The 23,206-nt window shown below is 43.7% G+C and overlaps 1 protein-coding gene and 1 gene segment (V, D, J or C); one reads left to right on the top strand and one right to left on the bottom strand.

Moving 5' to 3' along the window:
• The first annotated feature begins 3,817 nt into the window (after positions 1-3,817).
• LOC115502032 (probable inactive serine protease 58) lies at positions 3,818-10,507 on the top strand. The gene is made up of 5 exons (XM_030297175.1): positions 3,818-3,833; positions 6,906-7,044; positions 7,269-7,525; positions 10,117-10,256; positions 10,358-10,507. Exons 1-5 carry the CDS (start codon positions 3,818-3,820, stop codon positions 10,505-10,507), a joined length of 702 nt encoding a protein of 233 aa, XP_030153035.1.
• A 6,920-nt stretch (positions 10,508-17,427) lies between these two features.
• On the bottom strand, positions 17,428-21,469 carry LOC116737949. The segment is given in 3 exon segments: positions 17,428-18,634; positions 19,585-21,029; positions 21,305-21,469. Coding segments are annotated over 2 exon segments (462 nt in total).
• Between the last annotated feature and the right edge of the window lie 1,737 nt (positions 21,470-23,206).

Below are 23,206 nucleotides of genomic sequence, written 5' to 3'. Positions count from 1 at the left end.
CTCTGTGACCCTGGGAAGAGCTCTGACAGATGCTCAGCCCTCTTCTCACCCTGGCATATAGTGGGGAGAGGTATAGCATCCTAGACCTATTGACCAAGACACTTAAAAATAGAGAATTGAGAGGATTCCAAGTGACCCAAAAGTAGGGTCTAGAGTGAGAGGCCATGGTGTTACATAGAGGGGAGAGGCAGTGCGATATGAGGTCATCTGCTAAAAAAGGTAATAGGAAGAGGAACAGAGAGGGTCGGTGAGATGAGAGAGAGAGTAATGCCACCAAAGGAAAAGGCTGCAGAGAGAGGAGTATGGCGTTCCATCCCACGAGAGAGGTGGCAAATCCATACATCTGTAGAGATGGCAGAGGAAGGTTGGTTCTACGCTTTTCATCCCTCACCAAGGTAAAAAAGTGAAAAAAAGGCAATAAAAGCTGGGTCACAAGTAAGACCATAGATTATCCTGACACATAAACAAAAATCAAATTCTCAAATTTGGATACTGAGGCCATTTAATTAAACGATGCTTCTTTTCCTTGTAATCCTTGGTCATTCAAACTGCAAGCCCTTCTGTTTGCCTGTCTTCTCCAGTAGCCTCATTCCTAGTTTCTCACTGCTTCCCATCTCTGAGTCACTGCCCAACACCCCCTGTCCCTTTTATTGAATCACATTTATACTGTTCCAGAGTTTTTAATAAAACGCTCATCTGAGTATTTAAGTAACTCTTAAATTATGTCTTCAACACACACTGGCAATCCTGCATTTCCCATGTCACTGTCTGTACAATTCTCCATAATGGCCACCTCAAGCATTTGCCTCTCTGCTCCTGTCTTCAGTGCTTCATCTTCATTGGGTGACCTCTGGCATGGGAGTACAGGGAGGTTGAAGCCATCAGCGATAACTTCACTCAACCTCCCACCTTCTACCCTGCAAACATACTTAGTGCTTTTCTTCCTCGTTCTTTTCCATCCTTCCTGGAAGTGAGACCCTATTATCTACAGCTTCTATGTCCACCTGTGATATGGATCACATCTCCCCTGACTTCCTCATGGGTGTGCTGTATTGATTATCTCTACTTCTTTATATTTTTCCATTTCCCCTATCTATTGACTTCTTTCTGTCACCATGGAAGCAAGATAAAGCCTATTCCATCCAAAATATGGAGCCTAAGGATGGGCTTTCTTGATCTGCTCTCTGGTTGCCTCCTGGGTCTTCTTTGCAGGCAGTGCCTACTTGACAATTCTTGAAGGGTCCATTCTGTGGGATTCTTCTGGGTCTCTCTTCACACTCTTCCGTACATGCTCTTCTCTTTTGAGTCCTCGTCTATATCTCCAGAGACTTTTCCCCCATCTCTTCATTTGCTTAACTTCTACTCATCCTTTAAGCACCAAACATCTCTTCCTCAAGGAAGTCTTCTTCTAACCTTTACATTAGGGTCCCTGCTATGTGTTTTTCTACATCCCTTTCTTTCCCCCATTGGGACATCCATGGTGGCAAATCTTGTTATATCCATCTCCCTTATGGATCTTCATCATCTGTGAGGGCAAGATTCCCATTTCCCTTACCACTAAATCAATAATATCTAATAAAGTGCCAGCACACCGTATACTTTGTATTGGTTTTCCACTGCTGCATAATAACATTGCCACAAACTGAACAGCTTAAGACAACATGTATTTTTCTCACAGTTTCTGCAAATCAAGAGTCCAAGTATGACTTAGCTGGGTCCTCTCCTCAGGGTCTAGTAAGGCTCTGAAGTAAGAATTTGATTTCTAAGCTTTCTCAAGTTGTTGGTAGAATTAATTTCCTTCTGGTTGTGTGACACAGGATCCTCACCTTTTGTGGGCTGTCGGCTGAAAGCTGCCCTCAGGTCCTTGAGGCAATCCTTTGTGCAGAGAGGGCATCTGTACATAGTTCTTTGACACTTAATCTTCCTCAGTGTGGCTGCTTACATCCCCAAGCCAGTGGGAAAAATCTCTCTTGTGCATGCTAGTCAGGTAGATGTGTGTACACACACACACACACACACACACACACAATGTTAGTGTTATGTATTAACATAATTATCAGAATGACATCCCATAATTTTTGCCATATTCTATTAGTTGGAAGCAATTCACACATCCCACATCTAAGAAGAGGATATTAGGGATTATGCAAGGCATGAACAGTGGGCTTAAAGTCTGTCCAAAATATTCAATAGAATTTCATCAAGTAATAAATTTATTGGATCCTTATCTCCCACACAGTCAAGACTTACACAAGTCTTATATATGCAGGGCTTATACACTAAGGCTTTCCGTTATAGAATTCCTGCTTATCTCTCGACCTAGTTCTTAACACTTTCACCGTAATACATGGTTGCTGTTCCTCAAACACACCACGTTGTTACATATATTCACGCTTTTACAGAAGGCTTTCCCTCTTTTTGAACTACTTTTTCTCTCCTTTTTATGCGAGACAAGTTCCTTCCCTCTTCTAAGACCCAGGTAGAGTGTAAAATTTTGGATACTCCTTCTTTATAACAATGGAGGCTGAAGAAGTAAGTATCTAACTTGTGTTCTAAGGCAATACCTCAACCTCCATTAAGAAACAAAACAAATGAGCATAGGAAAAAAAGGAAAGAGAGCAAGGGAAACCAAGAAACAGACTCTTTAACTCTAGAGAACAAACTGATGATTACCAGAGGGGAGGTGGGCGGGGGGGATGGGTGAAATAGATGATTGGGATTAAGGAGGCCACTTGTGATGAGCGCCAGGTGTATGGAAGTGTTGGATCACTACATTGAACACCTGGAACTAATATTACACTGTATGTTAACTAAGTGGAATTTAAGTAAAAACTTAAAACTCTCCTACATGTTATTACGAAGATTGTTAAACATGCAACAAAGCTGAAAGAATTTCACAGTGTATACTTGTATACCCATTACCTGGATTCTACCATTGAGCAATCTATTAACATCTGGCATTGGTGTGGTATATTTGTTACAGCTGATGAACCGATATTGACACATTATTAGTAACTAAAGTCTATAGTTTATATTAGGGCTTGCTCTTTATGTTATATAGTACTATGGCTTTGGACAAACCCATAATGGCATGTTTCCACAATTAGAGTATCATATAGAATAATTTCACTGCCCTGAAAATGCCCTGTGCTCTACCTGTTCATCCTTGCCCCCTTCTCCTCAAATTATGACAGCCACTCATCTTTTTACTGTCTCTATAGATTGACTTTTTCAAAATATATAATATTTTTACACTGGCTTCTATCACCTAGTAATAAGCATTTAAGGATTCCTCATGTATTTTATCACTTGATAACACATTTTTTTAAATCACGAAATAATATTCCAAGGCGGACGTACCACACTTTGCTTACCGATTTACTTATTTAAGGACATCGTGGTTGGTTCCAAGGTTTGGCAAGTGTGACTACAGCTGCTCTAATTATTCATGTGTAAGATTTTGTGGACATAAGTTTTCATTCAGGTAATCCCGAAGAGTGTGATGGCTGGATCATGTGGTAAGATTATGTTGAGCTTTGTACAAAACCACCAAACTGTCTCCCAAAGTGGCTGTACATTTTGTATTCCACCAGCAATAAATAAACATTCTTGTTGTTTCACATCCTTGCCAACATTTGGTGTTCTGTTTTAAACTGTAGCCATTCTCTAAGGCGTGTAGTTGTTGCTTTAGTTCGTAATTCCCTAATGTATGTTGAGAATCTTTCCATATGCTATTTGCCATCTGTGTATCTTCTTTGTTGATATGGACTGAACTGTGTCCTCCAAAAATTCATCTATTGAAGCCCTAAACCCCAAAATGACTGTATTTGGAGGTAGGTCCCATGAGAAGGTGGCTATCTACAAGCCAGGAATGAATTTTCTGGCACTTTGATCATGGACTTCCAGCCTCCAGAACTGTGGGAATATACATGTCTGTTTATTAAGCCACCCAGTCTGTGGTGTTTTATCATGGCGGTATGAGCAGACTAATGCATTTGGTAAGGTATCTGTTCAGATATTTGGCCCACTTTTTTATTGAGCGGTCTGTTTTCTTGTTGAGTTTAAAATTTCCTTACATACTTTGGATACAAATCATTTAACAGATCATGTGTTTTGCGAATATTTCCACGTAGATGGTGGTACAGGTAGAGCTTGAGCTCTGAATACTTTATTTTCTAACTGCCTGTCTATGTACCCATTACTCCCACCAGTGTATAAGCTCTTTGCAGGCAGAGCAGTGTTTTCACATTTAAGCAGCCTCTACAGTGAGCACAGAGCCTCGCACAAGTCAGACACCTAATATAAATTATTGGCTGGTTGGGGGAGTAAATGAGTGGATGGACAGTGACATGAAAGAAAAGGCTGATATATCTCAAGGAGGAGTTCAGTGTCAGGCAGAGGGGTCAGGCCAGCACCAGAGGGCTGGGTTATGGCCACTGGAGACAAATGTCTGTGTCACACAACCAGGGGTTAGCATCACACAGATGGGAGGAGTCACTGTCCTGAGTATAGTTTGGAGAGGGCCATGATTGCAGAGTCTCACAAAGGCCAGAGCACAGAGGAGGGGGCTGTGGAAACACTGTGAGCCCTGACATCTCTCAGATTAGGTATGTTTTCCCCTGAAAAGGAAAACAAAAATGCTACATTTCAGATCCATTCTCTACTGTGTCAGGGACCAAGACACCTGATCTCAGTTCTTATCTTTCTGATACCTGACACCATCCTGACTGGTGGCCACCTCTTCTGGAACTGAATCCTGCCACCGGAAGAATTCAGATGATATATTTGGATGATACACCCCTTCTTGCTGTATCTTCCTTAGCCCTTTTCTGTCCCTCTTCTCCATCCTTTCCAGAGACTCTGGGCTGAAACTCATCCTTTGAAAAGGCTTTTGACATCAATATGAAGTTTATCCTCTTCTGGGCTCTCTTGAACCTGACTGGTGAGTATCTTCCACATTCTTCTCTTTATTTGCCAAAAAGAAATCCGGGAGGAATCACGAAAGATAGATAAAGACAGAAGGCACTGCTCCAGGCTACAAGTGAAGAACGGATTCTCCCTCCCTCACCACCACTCCCCACCATCCCCACCAGCTTTCCAACTGTGCCACTGCCCATCTGCCTCATCTCCCACCGTCCCCACCAGCTTTCCAACTGTGCCACTGCCCATCTGCCTCATCTCAGCTGATTGCTTGTATGCTTTTGGGGGAGACGTGGACATTGACACCCCGATACCAGACCTGCTCCCAAGGAATACTGGCCCAACCCTGGGCCTGTCTAGAACAGGACCAATGCGCGCATGAGGGAATGAGAAGCAGAGGCAGGGGTTGAAAGCAGAGGTCCAACTAATGGACATAGCAGAGCATTAGAGGGTGTTTGGTCTTGTCCTGGCAGGTTCCAGTTATTCAGGCAAAAACCTTGGAGGTATGCATAAAAGCTCTTTCTCTCACACCCCGCATCCAATCTATTTGGAAAAATTTCGTTGGCTCTATCTTCTAAATATATCCTAAATCCAATCACATCTCACCACCTCCACTGCCCACGATGGCCAAGCCACCATCTCCTGCCTGGATTATCACATTATTCTCCAACAGACCTCTCTGCTTTCTACTCCTACACTTCCCACTTTTCCGTAAGGAAATGACTATCACTGCCTTACACAAAACCCGGATGTGGCTTAACATTCCTTCAGAAGAAAGTCCACATCCTAATGATATTCTATAAAGCCCTACGTCACCATTGCAGTCTCTGTGCTTTCCTGCTCTTTTCCCCCTCACCTTCCATGCCAGCCACACCAGCCTCTGTGACGCTCCTTAAATGAGCCTTGGGACACTTGCTCCAGCTGTTTCCTCCACCTGGAACCCCAAAGACCCAGATATCTGATGATCTAACTCCCTCATCTTCATTTCATTGGTCATGACTCATGCTGTCCACAGGTCTACTGACCCTGACTGCTATGTAGTATTGCAGAAGGCCCCACCACATGCATGCACATCTCAGTACTACCTTTCCCTCTTTCCCTGTTGTACTATTTTTTCCGCAGCACCAATCACCATCTAACACGCTGTATCATTCACTTATGTATTGTGTTTACTGTCATTGAATGTCTCCCCTCATCAGAACGTACCAGAGCAGGGATATTTATCTGCTTTGTTCCCCATGTTGCTCCAGTACCTAAAACAGAGCCTGGCGCCTATAGATGCTCAGTACTTACTTGCTGAATGAATAAATTATCTCCCCCTCCTCAGATTCTGTTAGCAGTTGGTCCATTTTTTAAATGGCACTTGTACTGTTTTGCCTTTCATTGTTGTAGGGAAAGGGATGAGATAGATAAAAGCATTCTCAAAAAAGTAAAAGCATAAAGTTCTCTATGAATTGATTTAACATATGTTCGCTGAATTGTAGAAAGTATTTAGAAAACTTGTATTTTATTTAAAAAAATTTTTTTTCAACGTTTTTATTTATTTTTGGGACAGAGAGAGACAGAGCATGAACGGGGGAGGGGCAGAGAGAGAGGGAGACACAGAATCCGAAGCAGGCTCCAGGCTCCGAGCCATCAGCCCAGAGCCCGACGCGGGGCTCGAACTCACGGACCGCGAGATCGTGACCTGGCTGAAGTCGGACGCTTAACCGACTGCGCCACCCAGGCGCCCCTAGAAAACTTGTATTTTAATTTGAAAAATATTTATTGACAACAAAAGGGAAAATACCCGTATCTTTTGAAAATTGATATGTTTGTATCCTTTTCTTCACGTTTTTAGAACAAAGTAAGCCAGTTTACAAATTCAGCTTACAGACAAAAGTCTTAGAAGGGTAGGGGGAACATAAGCGTATTAAGTAATTTTCCTTTGTTTTTTCCAGAGATCCCTGCAAAACTCTCAGAACTTCCTATGTTTCTCTCTCCAGTTGCCCTGGCTTTTGATCCAGATTACCTAACTGACATCACTCCTCCATACCTGGTCTACTTGAAATCTGATTACTTGCCCTGTGCTGGAGTTCTGGTTCACCCCTTATGGGTGATCACAGCTGCACACTGCAACTTACCGTAAGTAGTAAGCCCCCAACACCACTTTATGCTTTGGGGTTTCAGGTTGGGCACAGACCCAGAACCCTGCCTGGTGCCACTGCTCAATTAAGTGGACTTAGGGAGGTCTTCTGGGGACGTCCAGTGGTAGAGAAAAAGGTCTGTGGGAAGGGGCCAATAAAGACCCAAAAGGATGGATAAATAATCTCTGTCAAGTCTTCTCTCAAACAACTACATTGTTCCAGAAAGCTTCAGGTTATACTGGGGATTACAAATCCATCAAACTATGATGAGAAAGATATACAAGTAGTTGGCTATGAGAAGATGATTCATCATCCACACTTCTCAGTCACTTCTATTGAATACGACCTGATGTTAATCAAGCTGAGAGAATACATTGAACTCAATGACTATGTGAAACTGGTCAGCCTGCCTGAGGAACCTGCCCCTGAAGAAGCCATGTGCATGGTCTCCACGTGGGCCTACAACCTATGTGATGCCTGTGAGTGACCTCAAGATAATACTGTTCTCTCAGAGTAGGAGACGCCTCTGTTCCCTCTCTATTCTTGGCTTCTGCAACTCTTCCCAGTGAGGCTTCCTTCTGACCTCTTAATTCATTTTCTCATCTCTTTTCCCTTTCCCTGTACCTTAGTGAGGGAGTCCTTTGAGCTTCCTCTCCCACTGTCTCCTGCTGCCATCTATGCTTCCAGACATGATAGAAATGGTGTTAGTGGAAAGAAGACATTTGTATCCTAGTCTTAATTTGCTGTGTGACAGGTGGTCACTTTGCCTTTGGGGCATCAGTTTTGTGACCTCTAAAATGTGGCACAAACCTCTAAAATGTGGCAGATGTTTTCAAACTATTTCAGGCAATACAGAAACTTAAAGCCTTGATATATCATGAAATAATATTAATGTATTCAACATAAGATAAATATGCAAACTGTGCCAACCCAGGCAGGGCTTCTGTATGCAAGACTGATGCAAGACTAGCTCATGAGTAAGTTTATTTATGTATTTAATATTCGTCATGTGATATACACACTATAGTATGGAAAGGAGATTGACGTTGGCCAAGCTTGTCAGCTTATACCCATCCATCTACCCCAATCCTCCTTTTACAGAAGTCAAGAGGCAGCTGTACACATATTCTAACAATGCTGTCATGGCTCCAACCTTTTTAAACTGCTCTTTGGTAAATACCTTCAGACCTTGAGGTACATTTACTTGAATATTCCAAAAAAAAAAGTAAAAATTCTTTTTCCCCTAGCTTTATTGAGGTATAATTGAAAATTAAACATTGTATTTAAGGCGCATAGCGTCATATTTTGATATACATATACAATGTGAAATGATGGTCCCATCACCTCACGTACTTACTTTACGTAAGTGTGTGGGGTGAGGATACTTAAGATCTACTCTCTCAGAAAGTTTTAAGTACACAGTACAATGTTATTAACTATAGCTACCAGGCTGTACATTAAATCTCTAGCACTTCTTTGTGTAATAGCTAAAAGTTTGTACCCTTTGATCAACATGCCCCTATATCTTCCACCCACCAGCCTCTGGCAACCGCCATTCTATTCTCCGTTTCTGTGAGCTTGGCTTCTTTTAGATTCCATGTAGAAGTGAGATTATACAGTACTTGTCTTTCTGTGTCTGGTTTATTTCACTTAGCATTATGTCCTCTACACAGGTAGAAATTCTTTGACCTCTGAGATTCATTCCATTTGAGTTTTGAAAATAGGCAAATGTCCCTCTGATAAGCAGTACGTTTGACTCATCCGGCTTATGCTACTTGGTCAAGAAGAGATACGACAGGGGCGCCTGGGTGGCGCAGTCGGTTAGGCCTCCGACTTCAGCCAGGTCACGATCTCGCGGTCCGTGAGTTCGAGCCCCGCGTCAGGCTCTGGGCTGATGGCTCAGAGCCTGGAGCCTGTTTCTGATTCTGTGTCTCCCTCTCTCTCTGCCCCTCCGCCGTTCATGTTCTGTCTCTCTCTGTCCCAAAAATAAATAAACGTTGAAAAAAAAAAAAGTTTTAAAAAAAGAAGAGATACGACATAACCAAAAAAATGCAATACATTTTGATCTGGCTTATGAAATAATTTTTTTAGCAGATACTGACTTTTTCTGATCTGACAAATGAAAAACTAGGCTCTCTAAATTCCTTCAAACTCTAAAAAGAAGAGATGTTGTTTAAGGGTACATACTTGCAGCCAGTAGTTAAAGAAGTTCTGGAGACCCAAGACATAGCATATTGAATATAGACAGCAATATCATGATATGATCAAACTTGCTAAGAGACTAGATCTTAATTATTCCACCATAAAAAAGAAATGACTATGTGACATGATAGAGGTGCTAACTATGATGGCAATCTTATTACAATGTATAGATGTATCAGGGCGCCTGAGTGGCTCAGCCAGTTAAGCTTTCGACTCTTTGGCTCAGGTCGTGATCTCGCAGTTAGTGAGTTCAAGCCCCGCATCAGTCTCCACACTGACAGCGCAGAGCCTGCTTGGTATTCTCTCTCTCTTCTTCTCTCCCTGCCTCTCCCCTGCTCTCTCTTGCTCTCTCTCAAAATAAATAAACTTAAAAAAAAAACCCACAATATATAAATGTATCAAATCAACACATTATACACCTTAAATTTACACATTGTTACAAGTCAAATATATTTCAATAAAAAAATTTAAAAAGGAGTCAGTGATGAGTTTCAACTAAAAGACAAATAAACATAAAAGCTCAAAAAATAAAATAAATCAGAATTTCATATCAAAGGATATTCTTGAAACGTTTAAAGTTCTAGAAAATTTTAAAGTGATTTATTTCATTTCATTGCAGAAATGTCTCATATTTACATGTCACTTCCAAGAATTTAATCTCTTTTATAAAGAGATCGACACTCGTATCGTGAGAAATTGTTAATCTGATCATTTCCTGCTGTCCAAGTAGCCACATTTTGATTTCTCTCAGTGTTTGATCTCTTTTCCTTTCTGCCAGAAAGAATAGGTTGAAAAAGAGGGCAAGGAAAAAAAGGAGGTTTGTTATCTACTGACTCTTACGGAAGCTCTGTGTCTTTCTGTCCTCTAGCCAAGGATCCTGACTCACTGCAGAATGTGAACATCTCCATAATCTCCAGGCATGAGTGCCACAATGCCTATAAAACCTACAAGATCCAGGAAGGTATGCTGTGCTTAGGCATTGTGCCAGGAAGGAGGCTGTCCTGCAAGGTAGTATGTTCTTAATGTCTTAGTTTTCCCATTTTATTTCTTTTGTGTTTTTTTGCCAGAAAGATAAGATAACCTAGTTTCCTTTTTTTTTCCCCTGGCAGGAAGTCACAGCTGCCCCAGCAGTCTGCAATGGGATCCTTCAAGGAATATTGGCTTTTGCAGATGGATGTGTTTTGAGAGCTGACGTTGGCATCTATACCAAAATCTTTAACTACATGTCCTGGATTAGAAACACAATCAAAAACAACTGAGCTCCCATGGCAGGAATTCTGGATCATGTGGCACAGCCTGTCCCTGTGTCCAGCCTCACAATTAAACCTTGAGTAGATGCCCTGGATTGCATCAGGCATGCCTGTCTCACTTCTGCCCAACGGAGTGAGTGATTTGTGCATCCCTAGACTGTGACCTTACATGATAACCCTTTGTCTTCCCCATTCGATAAAGATGGCAAACTCATTACCCCTTAGGCAGTTGAAGTTTTATCAAGTGGGGATTGTGTTCTAACAAAGGGATCATTGACCTATTGAAAAAAAAAGGCCAGTCCACCATTTTGGGTGATAAATCCCTACTACTTGCACTGAATTAATGTGCACTTTTGTTGAATTGCACATGCCAAAAGGAAGAAGGAAATACGACAAAGAGAGAGCTGATTAGACATACAGGTGAGGGAAAAGGCTCCTAAGAAGGAGACTATAGGAGGTATTGCACTCTGTTCCTTACCCACATGACTCTCTACACCAGGCGTAGATCATGGTCATTCATTTTGCAGAATTCTGGATAGAGGCTGGAGTCATGGGAGGTTAATACAAAAGTGAACTGAGGCATATGACACAGCAGGTGTAACAGGGAATTGGGACCAGATTTTGCCATATATGCTTGCCCCTTCTATTATGCCTGCTGCTGCAGGGACTCCATTCTCTATAACTGTTACTCTTGCATTTTTCTTCCTTACTCCCTGTGTTTTCATCTCACCCCTGCAGCGCCAGTTACCACCTGAGAGTTTTTTTTTTTTTTAATTTTTTTTTTCAACGTTTTTTATTTATTTTGGGACAGAGAGAGACAGAGCACGAACGGGGGAGGGGCAGAGAGAGAGGGAGACACAGAATCGGAAACAGGCTCCAGGCTCCGAGCCATCAGCCCAGAGCCTGACGCGGGGCTCGAACTCACGGACTGCGAGATCGTGACCTGGCTGAAGTCGGACGCTTAACCGACTGCGCCACCCAGGCGCCCCACCACCTGAGAGTTTTAATGAATAGTTACTTAAGATCAAAAGCACAAAAACAAAAATGAATTTTAGAGGGTACTGCCTGTGGCCACCACAGGTAGGCTATGGGAAACTTACAGTCTAGCTAGAGGACAAGAGAACTCCTCTCAGGGAGCAAAGTGCCAGCAGGAAATCTTGTCCTCTCTAGGGTTCAAAAACCTCGAACTGAGTAAACCCCAGCTTGCAGTGTTGAAAAGCAACACTTTGTGTACAGATTATTAAGGCAATTGGGAGAACTTTACCTTCAGATATGGTATTAACTGACATTTTAGCTATGGAAAAACAGATGGTTTTTGCAAGAGAGCACCTTACCCTCTGGAGATGTTTCCCACCTTAAAATGGTACTACGATTTCAGTAGTTTATTCTGTTATCTTATAAGGCTACTTGATTCTAGGTGATAATGCATACGTCAAGGTCACTGCATTCCATGGGCATCAGCCTACTGTCTCACCATTGTCACTGTACAGTGACTTCCTTGGTTGGAAAATACATTCTGGGGCTCCTGGGTGACTCAGTTGGTTAAGCATCCAACTCCTGATTTTGGCTCAGGTCATGATCTCACGTTTCATGAGATCAAGCCCCACAATGGGCTCTGCGCTGACAGCATGGAGCCAGCTTGGGATTCTCTCTCTCTCCCTCTCTTTCTGCCCCTTCCCCATTCATTCTCTCTCTCTCTCTCTCTCTCTCTCTCTCTCTCAAAATAAATAAACAGTTTTAAAAAAGGAAAATACATTCCTTTTTTTGTAGGATACGTAAGGCATTCAGTTAATTCAAGGATGATGGTGCTGGGAAGGTGGCAAGGAAAAGAAAGATCAAATACAGACTATGTCATTTTCAGTAAGGACAATAGCTACTCCCTCCACGATGAAAGGGGCTGCCAGGGGACCTGGGGTACAGCACTACATCAGAACTACATCAGGGCTGAGATTGGTCACTGATGCTGGCACACTGAATCTGCAGCAGTGGTCATAGGCAGGTGCATAAGCTCCATTTGGCCCCATCACTTTTTTATGGAGCCACTAAAAAGCACTCGGGGGAATGAAGAAGGACTTCAGAACAGACCTGCTTATCTATACGATTCTTAAATTCCTCAAAAGTGAGAGCATTTTGGTGAGAATTCTCATGGGATACAATATTCTCCTGCTCCAAACTGACCCTGAAAAATCCCACTACATTATTTTTCCCCAAACAGCTAATCCCCATTCCGTCCATCTCCCTCCTTCTGAGTGTCTGTCAGGGCAGACCACTAGCCACTCTCAAGAAATTCACATATACCCTACCCCAGGTAAGAAAACTAGATATGTTGATTGAACTTCTGTCTCTTGAGAAGAATCCTATTCTCTTTCCCTCAGGGCATCCCTCTGAAGGGCTTTATTATCACATTAGTAGATGTGCAATCAGTATCAACCTGTCAACCAGTAAAGTCTTTCCATCCTCAGTGAACAGTTTATAAATAAATCTATTTGAGGTCATAATGTGGCTTAAGGAAAGATTTCCCAGGGCAATTGCTAGTGCAATTTATTTGGATTTTCGGGGCCTAATTTACCTCTGGCCCATTACACTAGAAGTTGGGGATGGAATGTTGTTGAGCATATATCCAAATCAATAACAGTTACCCACCTAGAGCAAGTTTGATGGCCAACTGGTGATCTGGAGTCAGGCATTTAGTCTCCACTAGACCCCAGTGGCAAACCAGAAGCTATTTCCCAAAAAAGAAAAAGGAGCATGAATTTGCTACCATGTTTTGGGATCTCTATTTTGATTTTCTTATTAGGTTTTGACATGAGCTTCATTCAGTACACTAAAGATACTTCCAGCACCATTGAATCAACAGAGTTTACAACTAACAAACAGCCAGTTGTACTTCAACCCGTGCTGGCTGCAAAGTCTTCTCTGACTTACTCTCTTCCTAAACTAGCAACTTTATAGATCTCTCATTACATGGTTCAGAGCATGGTATCCTAATGAGATGGATGTTGCTTATAAAAGTTAGAGATCTTCAGAGACCATTCTTCACAGTAGGGAGCACAAATATAAAACATGTGCAGTTCAGCAAAGGAATCCAACATATACCTGCCTGTAGTAGCAGGTGGCTGTATTCTACTGGTTGCATCATCTGCCCACTATCACATATCTGCCTTTCCAAGACACCCAGGAAACTTGCTACTCCCTGTTATCTCATCCTACCAACATGGTATCATCAATACAATAGATCAGCCTGGTACCCTTTGAGATTGCCAAGTTCCTTAAAGACTATATTCAGTTTCAGGGGCAGAGCAATGGTGACTGCTTGAGCATGGAGGTAAAAAAATACTGTTGTCCCTGACAAATGAAAATGAATTAATTCTGAGCTTCTCAATGCAATGTACAAAAATACATTTTCCAGATGGATAGTTGCATACTGAGTGTGAAGGACTGAATTTATTTGCTCTAGTAAGGAGGCTACATATGGAACAGCAACTATAATTGGTGTTACCATGCGATAATCAAACACTATCGTTCCCCACCACTCTTATGACATGGCCAACTGAAGAACTGAATGAGATTAAAATACAAATTATCACCCAGCATATTTCAAGTCTGTGTTGGTAGTACTGACCTCAACAATGTGCTGATGTTTTAGATTTACTAAGGGAAAGTCCCACCAACTTTCTCTTAGCCCCTTCTATGATAAAAGCCCTCACTTCACAGACCCAAGAGATATTGTAGAGATTCTACCAGTTGTAAAAAACAAATGCACCCCTTCCATTCTCACCAATGCACATAGGAAATATGGAAATAAATTCTAGATGGTTTCAGAGCCCCATTGAATTACTTCAGGGATGACTTAGGTTAAAAAAATCCATTTATCCCTCAATTTTCAAAAGCCCCACACTGATCAGAGGACAGCACTGATTATAAGTCTTCCCTACCACCACACACACCACAAATTAGTATCAATTCAGAACCCAGAATCTCAAAAAATTTAGCTATGTTCTTGTCCCTAGAGCACAAGTTACCAACTAAATAGATCCAGGTCACCTTTGTATGGGCTAAAAGGGAGACTCTCAATGTTAGAACACGGTCCATTCTCTAGGGTACCAGGTGGGCACTGAACCAGTTTCTGTCACTAACAGGTTTGTGACCTAGGGAGGATCCCATCACATTTTAGGATGTTGACTCCCATTGGTCCACTATTACCAAATCTGTCAGGTGGTTTTTGTTTGTTTGTTTGTTTGTTTGTTTGTTTTGTGTGATATAAATCAAATAAGAACTTGAACTTCCTATCAGTTTCATTCCTGGGGATCCCATTTTTATGGAGAACCCTTGAAAGAATCCTCTTAAGGGCTCCAAAACATCACCACATAACATTGTTTGTTTCCATTTAAGAGTAAGAGAAGCAGATGAATTTAATAACTTAACACTTATCTGTTTTCCTGAAACAAGTTAGACTAAAATCTAAGAGGCCCTTTAGTGGGAGACAAATGCCACTGAAAGGGGAGAACATCTGGCATCTATAAGGTTATTTGTTTATTTATTTGCACTTTATGTTTTTAGTAGAAAATATGGTAGAGTCCGCCACTGGTAGAAGATCCTGAATGGTGGGATACATCTTTCTAATTTTAAGTTGCAGCCTTGGGAATCCCTTGTTGCCATGTGTCTAAGCCATATTTTCTATCAGCTCTGTAAGTAACCTTGCCAGAAGTTTCCCTTCCCATCTGCCTTACCCCTTTGTCTCCCTCCATTTGTTAAGAAGTTATGTGGAGAAAATGGAGCAGGGGGAGGGTATTTATCAGTTTCCTCAAATCATAATAACATGTTAGGATTTTGGAGAGTATGCTGTTCCATTGAATAAGGGGATATCCCCTGTAACCACTGTTCTCAAGGCTGAAAAGCTATGATCCCCAAAGCTAAATGTGAGTGAGTAGGCCAGGATCTCACAAAAACAAGGTGAAGATAAGGCTAGAGCCTATGCTTGTGCACAGAAATTAATGTTAGCTACTGTAATGATGAGACTTTCAAGACTTCTTACAATTTGCAAGTCTTCCTTTGTGTGTTTGTTTCAAGGACAGGAGGATTTCAGAAACCATAAAATGAGCTCTGTTCCACAGGGAATCAGGGTGGAAAAAAGCTTTGATTTGAAGTCTTTGTCTATAACAATTGGAGTAGAATCAAGTTGCCCATTGGAAGCTAAAGATGGGGGTTGAGAAGCCAGTCCAGGGGCTGACACTGCCAAGGAACCCCAAGGTCATTGCTCCCAGGTCTGTTGAAAAGTCAGCAGTACTAGGTACCTTCATTATCTTACTTTGGGGTGTCTGGCAGCTACTTTGACTAAAATCAAACCAGTGCTCCTTATTGCTCTATGATTTGTTGTTGTTGTTGTTGTTGGTGGTGGTGGTGGTGGTGGTTTGTTTTTAAGAGATTATTAAATGTTAGTAAATCACATGTAGGATTTGCTTCAACTATAAAATATGCATTCAAACTTGCTTTTGGCTGGCTCTCTATAGCCCATATCCCTACCTTGAGCCGTTCAATTGGCATACCTATAATCTCTAGAACCCCATTTACAACAGCAGCCCAAGACATGGGGCCAATGCTATCCTTGGTTAAGAGAAGTTTAACTCATCACCAAGCCAAACTTGTCATTACCCTTTTCTACCGAATAGCCCAAATCTAGTAACTGGGACTCTGTTCTGTTCCTGCAGTGAAGCACCCCCACCCTACCTTTTAATCCCAGTTCCATTAATGCTGTCTTTGTCTTGACAACCTTGTCTCATTCCCCAGCTCCTATAAGCCTGGGGCTCTGCCTTACTCTTCCTAGATGTTGCTGGAAGCCCATATGAGGCCAGCTTCTTGCTGTCACAACTTCCTGCTGCTGCCTACCTGCCATATAGTTGGTTCTCCTGGCTGCTGCCCCCTCGACTGGCCACCTGCCCGACTTCCCTTCGGCCTTCAATATGCTTTCCTGTCTGGATTCTGTCAGTTTAGCTGGCTCCCTGCTGTGACTGCTATCCCTCCACTCTTTGATTTCCAACATCTCCCCCTCCAATGTAAGTTTATCTCATTTCTAGATGCCCAAAAGTATGATCCCAGGCTTAGTGTGCCTGAAAGAGCATGGATTGGGATCCAATTTGGTATTTAATCCCAACTTCAACAGCTACTAACTCTGTGTCCTTAGGCAAGGAATTAAGTAATTTAACCTGTCTTGTTTGAATATATCTATAAAATGGGACCAGTAGTACATAAGATAACTTATGTAAGGCATGGAGCATAATATTTAGCACACAGTAGGCCCTCAATAAGTGATAATCCCATTTTTAAGTCTTTGCCAAGGGATGACTGGTAATCTGTCATCATTTCTTTTTTCTTTTATAATTTTTAAGGTTTTTTTAAAAATTTATTTTGAGAGAGAGAGAGAGCGAGCATGGGAGGGGCAGAGAGCAAGGGAGAGAGAGAATCCCAAGCAGGCTCTGCATTGTCAGCGTGGAGTCCAATGAGGGACTCGGACTCATGAACTGTGAGATCATGACCTGAGCCAGCATCAAGCCAAATTTATTGAGGCTTAACTGGCTGAACCATCCAGGTCTCCTTGTCACCATTTCTTTACATCTGTGTTTGTCTTTCTTCAACTTGGATGGAAACTATTTTCATGTCCACACACACAGACAAAATAAATAAGTAAGTAAATCAGGTTATATCAGAGAGCCAGAGAACATTCTGATAGAATTTACCAATATATGTTCCCTTTCCTCAGGTGTCAGGCACCTGTCTTTCCCAGCCTGTATGGAAGAGGCTCTTAGGCATAAAATATAAAAAGGAAGTTTTACAACATTATTGTATTTATTTGGGTAGAGGTCAAAAACTATAACTGCAAGGCAAGTACATTGTAATATCATTTAGATAGGCAACTGTCAGATAGAGTTGCTTTGTTTTTGAAGTGTTTCCCTGATTTCAGAAACCCTAAACACTCATTGTATATAATGAGGAGAACCCACAAAAGTAGAAAAATAAGTTTAAATTCACAACCCCAACTATTATACAATTTTGTAAAGTTTTCTAGTATTCTATACTTTCTCTTCAGCTTGGCTAACTGCTAATCTGTGTCAGGATTCATTGTCTACCAACCCAACTTTATTCCAGTTTATCCTTAATAAGCCCCACCAGGGTACTCATGGATGTGTGCCTACACTTAAGGGACTTGCATGGATCCTAAGCCCTAATAATTATTAGCCTGTTATCAACTCCCTCTTCCTAAGCCCACCTGTATCTAAGCCCCTGCCTTCACAGGAGACCCACGCTTGTCCTCCTGCTCAAAAGCCCTGAAATGATGGTGTAGGGACCATAAATATGGGCTATATTTCTGTTCAGGGCTCAGGAATCTGAATGATAACAAAGAGGCCCCATCCTCCTTCCTCTGCCTCTCAGAGCTGCAAGTGCAACTTTGAGCTCATGTTTTCTGCTCTCCAAGGACCTTCCAAATGAAAGAATAAAGAAGAGAAGAGGAGTAAAATTTGGAGGAGGTAAAGAGGAAACATGCCTGATATTTCTTGAAAGTCACACCATATCTAGTAAAAGACTGAAAACGGAGTGGGTATTCTACGCACGTATTGATTAATTGAGAGGATGGCTGAGACAAAGGAGAACAAAGTCTTAAGTGACTGTATTTACCTGCCTGTCCTGGAATCCCATAAGTTTCAAACCAACCCAAACTATGGAGTTAACTACAGAGCAGAACCTAATTTACACCATCAAAATATATTACTTTCCCCTCCAAATAATTAGATTTAATATGTATAACTCTTTCTATTCCCATCTGGACCCACTGAATCCTAGGACAAGTCTGCAGGGTACTTAGGGTCTCTGCAGGACACTCACCTGACTTGCTGCCACATCGTGTGTGGTCTTCCCTGGGCTCTCTGACCATGTCTGCACCACGACAGGAGCCACCTTTCTGGAAGGGGCAGAGATGCCTTCCAACTCACACCTGCCTTGTCCCGGTGGCAATGTATTCATTATGCAAAAAGGCAGCATCATGAGGTGTTGAGAGTCACAGATCTGACTTAGAATTCCTCTGCTTGAGTCCTAGCTGTATGCCGATTACCTGCGTGACATCACTGTTGAGCACCCATTTCCCTATTAAAATAAAAGCAAAAATAAAAAGCAACAGATGGTGGTACTTGCCTAAGAGGGCATTTGAAAGTATTGAATGAGAAAATGAAGCTAAATATACTTTGTAAAGACATGGACAAATCATTCTCACCAGCCTGTAGACAGGAGACGACATCACATAGATCAGTATTTCTTATCTGGATAACAACGGGTAAATAAAATAATCTAATCAAAAAGCATCAATCAAATTTGATAATCTAATCAAAAAGTGTGAATCCCTACCATCTGCCAATCTAGGAGGGCTAGTTCAATCAGCTAGGAATCGAGGGTCTAGGAAGTGGTATTCAGGCATAGTTCATGGTCCAAGTGAACAGATTTGCGTCTGGGAAGTCTCCAGGGAGCTCCGGGAACTGGGGTTGAAGCGAACCCATCAACCAGAGCGACGGTGCCCTCTATCGCTCCAGCAGGAGGTGCTTGGCTGAGTTTCAAAAGCTGCCAGCAGAGGGCCTCAGCTTTCCTTAAGGGCAGGTGGCCCAGGCCTCTCTGCCCTGCCATCTCGATGTATAACAGCCTCTTGCTGGCCTCGGAGGAAGGATCTAAGCGGGGCGTTCTCAGAGGTACCCTTCTTGGAGGGATGAGAGGACAGATACCCAAATGTCCCCAGTGCCCTGGGCCAGGCTCTAGCCCTGCTCCCTATCACCGTTCTTGTCCTCTAGAGCCGCGCAGGTGTTCACCACACACTGGAGAGGGGGCCGAGAGAAGACTCACCTGTGACCCATACCAGACTATCGGTCTGAGCCGATCATGGAGAACTACGGGCAGATGGTGCCCCCTAGTGGACAAACTCCCTCGCCACAAGCACTGAGGAAAGGACACTTGCCAGCGGCCCAGCCTCGCAGCCACCCAGACCACCATCGGGACTGAGGTTCCTTTGAGATGTCTTCTCGTTCACTCCCACCTTGCACCCCAGTTACCTGCTCGTCTGGTCCACACCCTCTGGGATAGAGATGTTCCGAGCTCGCGGCGGAGTAGAGTAGCAGCCTCTCGGCCTACCGTCTCTGCAGGGCACCCAGGACCGGGGCCTCTCTCCAGGCCCTGCACCGGCCTGCTGGTTCTGGTCCATTTGCCTGGGGCCCTAGGCTCCTTGTGTGGCCCTCACTCCTTGTATGACCTTGCTCAGTTTGCAAACCCAGTTCTGAGCCATGGTTTTTTAGTCAACGTTTGGTGAGCCCTCTGCTGTGGCTCCAGACCCTGGTCCTTCCCAGGTCAGGCCCTCTCTGGAGGATTTTACTTCAAAAGAGATCAACTTGAGATTGGGGTGTGAGATGTTTAGGTGGTGGTGAGTGCTGCATGTGGGGATCTAATTGGAAAAGCGGGTGTTTATTCTAGGGGTGTGGATGAAGGGGCTACCTATTGAGAAACGCATTCTTCCTCCTTTCTGAGCTCCCAGAATTTCTCCAGATTTCTTTCCAGCACTCCTCTGGTATTAAAATGCATTGGCTACTTATGTAGGCATATTGTGAAGAATCGTGCCGTTCGATCCTCACAGCAAGCTCTGAGCTGGGCGGAGTTACTGTCTGTACTTTATAGGCACAGAAACCAAGTTTCTCCCAAAGCTCCCAAGTGGCAGAGTGGTCTGCAACGGAGCCCTTCGGAGCCTGTGGTCAAATCGCCGTGCTACTCAGGCGGAGTGTTCACCAAAAGGGCAGTGGAAAAGCAGCAGGAAGAGTCTACAGAGGGGCACAGTCGGTTGGCTGTGCGACTCCTGATTTCGGCCCAGGTCATGATCTCACGGTTTGCAAGATGGAGTCCCGGGTCCGGCTCTGCGTTGGCAGCTTGGAGCCTGCTTGGGATTCTCTCTCTGCCTCTCTCTCTTTCTCTTCCTCTCTCTACCCCTTTCCTGCTCCCCCTGGTGCACAGCCTCTTTCTCACACGTTCTCTCTCAAAAATAAATAAACTGGGGGAAAAAAAGAGCCCGTTTATAGAAAAGAGGCGACAAGGGAGGATCTGGGGGGAGAGGAAGCAGGCTTACGGGGGCTGTCGGGGCGGGGGAGGAGGTTGGGTCTGTGGTTGCCAATCAGGGATGGTTTTTATTCATTTGTCCAAGGAGGGTGTCTCACTGTGTCTTTGCTGCAGGTGCAGTACAGGGTTCTGCCCTGGGTCACGTTGGCCACCTGCAGCCTCAGCTCCGTGTTATCGACCCGTGTCACCTGGTAATCTGCTCCAGGATGGGATACGAGCTCCTTATCCCCGGTATTCCGCAGGGTGGCCAGCAGCTGTAGTTGTCCCTGGAGATCCTGTTGGTACCAGCTCATCCAGGGGTACTGGGAATCCCTCAGGATGCACTGCAGGGTTTTAGCTTGTCCACGAGGTACCAGGACCCACCTGGGCCTTTGCTCCACCAAGCTTGCTGAGGCATCTGAAATACACAGTCAGGCCAGGCTAAAGGTACTGAGGGTAGCGATCCCCGCCTCCCCTCCCCCAAATCAGCTGCCGCAAAATCTCAGAGGGGGGCCCATGAGCAATGGCAATTGGAGACGGAAGGGATGCTTCTTCGGGGGTCGGAGGTGGGAGGGTGCTATGGCTGGGAGAATCTTGGAAAGCCTGGGATGAGGGAACAAAACTTTCTGTGCCTACTGGTCCCTCTTTCCCTCCCTCAGCCCATGGAGTGGCTTTCTCGGCCTGGCATCTGACCTGTTATCACGGTGGCCATGAGCACCCAGCCCCACAGAATGGGAAATGGTACCATTGCCTGGGGCCCACGGGCTTTCTCCAGCTCGGCAGCGGGACGGGCCCAGTCAGGCAGGAGAGCAGGGTCCCGGTCCATAAGGTGGCAATCAGTAGCTGACACTCTGGGCCTGAAACTCAAAAGGGAGTGGCTTCTCCAGGAAACTCAATATTTTGTCTCATTTTCTCACTGCGGTTCAGACCCCATGGTTTCCTGTTTCCTGCACGCCAACAGCCCTCACATGGGCGTGCACACGCTCCCCACATTCACTGAGTGCCTTGGTGAGGGCACTTAGTTTAGTCCTGCACCCTCTCAGAATCTCTGGGATTCTGGGACACAGACGACAGTGATTCTGAATCTGTGCCTCAGATCTTCCCAAGGGATTAAAACATCTCAATGCAACCAAGCAGGCTGGTGGATTCAGCGAAGACCTCTCTCCCCCACGTGCAAGAGGCCACACTGGTCAGTACACAGTGGCTGCTCGTTTCTAATCACACGTGTTCTCCTCTGTAAGGGTAACTGCAAATTAAACATAAGAGGCTTCATTTTCCCTGTTGAAAATAAGAAAAGACACTTAACTCCTGTCCATTCCCTCAGAGCATTTACTTTAGAAAACTTATAATTTTAAGTTCTTTCTCTGTTTCTTTGAAATGTGTGTAAATCACCCAGAAATGTTTTTCACAAGGTCCCGCCATCCTCTCTTTGAAATACAAGTATCAGGATGAGCCTAACTAAATTTAGAGTAGATGCCTCCCATCAAGTTGCAAAACGATTCCCTGTCCTAAAGATATGGCAAGTTACTTTGCCTTTGGGTAAAGCAAATTAGCAAACCCAGATGGACACCCCCAGTCACCAAGTGACTGTAAGATGAATTGTGGGTTAACAAAAGTCCTGTCCCGGCCTCTTATTTGAGGTCTGGCTATAGTTTATCTCGAGAACATTTATGTAATGGGTTGTATCTGATTACCTATATAAAAGGCCGGGATTTCTGTCTGTCTTTGCAACCCCTTAACAAAATGCCTGGGATGTGTATCACATCGGTTTAATGCTTATTCAGTAATAAGACTGCTTTCTTTCTCTCCTACTTTTGGGGAGAGGTTTTTCTGAATCGGGAGGAGCTTTGATTTTCAGTTACATCTCCCTGACAACTCACAGCACCGGCCCTACCTAGCAGGTGGCCTTGAGAGTGTTTCTCCCTCTGTAAGATGGAGATAATTATGAAGGTGACTTTATAGGAGTAAATAGATTAATACATGAAAAATTCTTGGAATAGAGTTTGGCACAGACTGAGCACTTAGAGTTGACTCCTGTCACCGCCATGGTCAACTACCAATTCAATTCCAATTTCACAGAATTAATAGCAGCGTGTACGTCTCCTTCTCTCTCAGTCATCAGCTGAGATTAAGATCACAAGATCTTGTAACTTTTCAACAGTGGTAAGAGGCCTTGTTTTTTCAGAAAGTTTGGAAATCAGCGATCTGGGAAATCAGATGTAAAGGCCCATGGCTACCTTCTCTTCCCCCTCAGAATTTTATGGACAAAAGTAAGGGGACACATAGGGATCTAGCAACTGAACTTTACAATTTCAAGACCTGGGACTGCACCATATTCACGTCGGTGTTCCCAGTGCGGTGTCTGCGCTGTCACAGACACTTGATGAATGAAGAAGACAGCTGGAGCATGATAGGACCGCAGACCCACCACCTGGGAGACTGCACGTCAGGGAACAGCTGTGCCCTGGTGTCCTGGGGCTTTGCGCCTCCCAGATTCACTAATTTTGTTAATTTGCTCAGGTGTAAATACTTACAACGATATGGTTCCCATGATTCTGGCAAAGGATAACGGTTACTGATGCCATGTGGTGACAG

Source organism: Lynx canadensis, chromosome A2 (genome assembly GCF_007474595.2).
Source record: "Lynx canadensis isolate LIC74 chromosome A2, mLynCan4.pri.v2, whole genome shotgun sequence".
Classification (NCBI taxonomy): Eukaryota; Metazoa; Chordata; class Mammalia; order Carnivora; family Felidae; genus Lynx; species Lynx canadensis.
The sequence above is the reverse complement of the archived record's forward strand: the minus strand, read 5'-3'. Positions and strand labels throughout refer to the sequence as shown.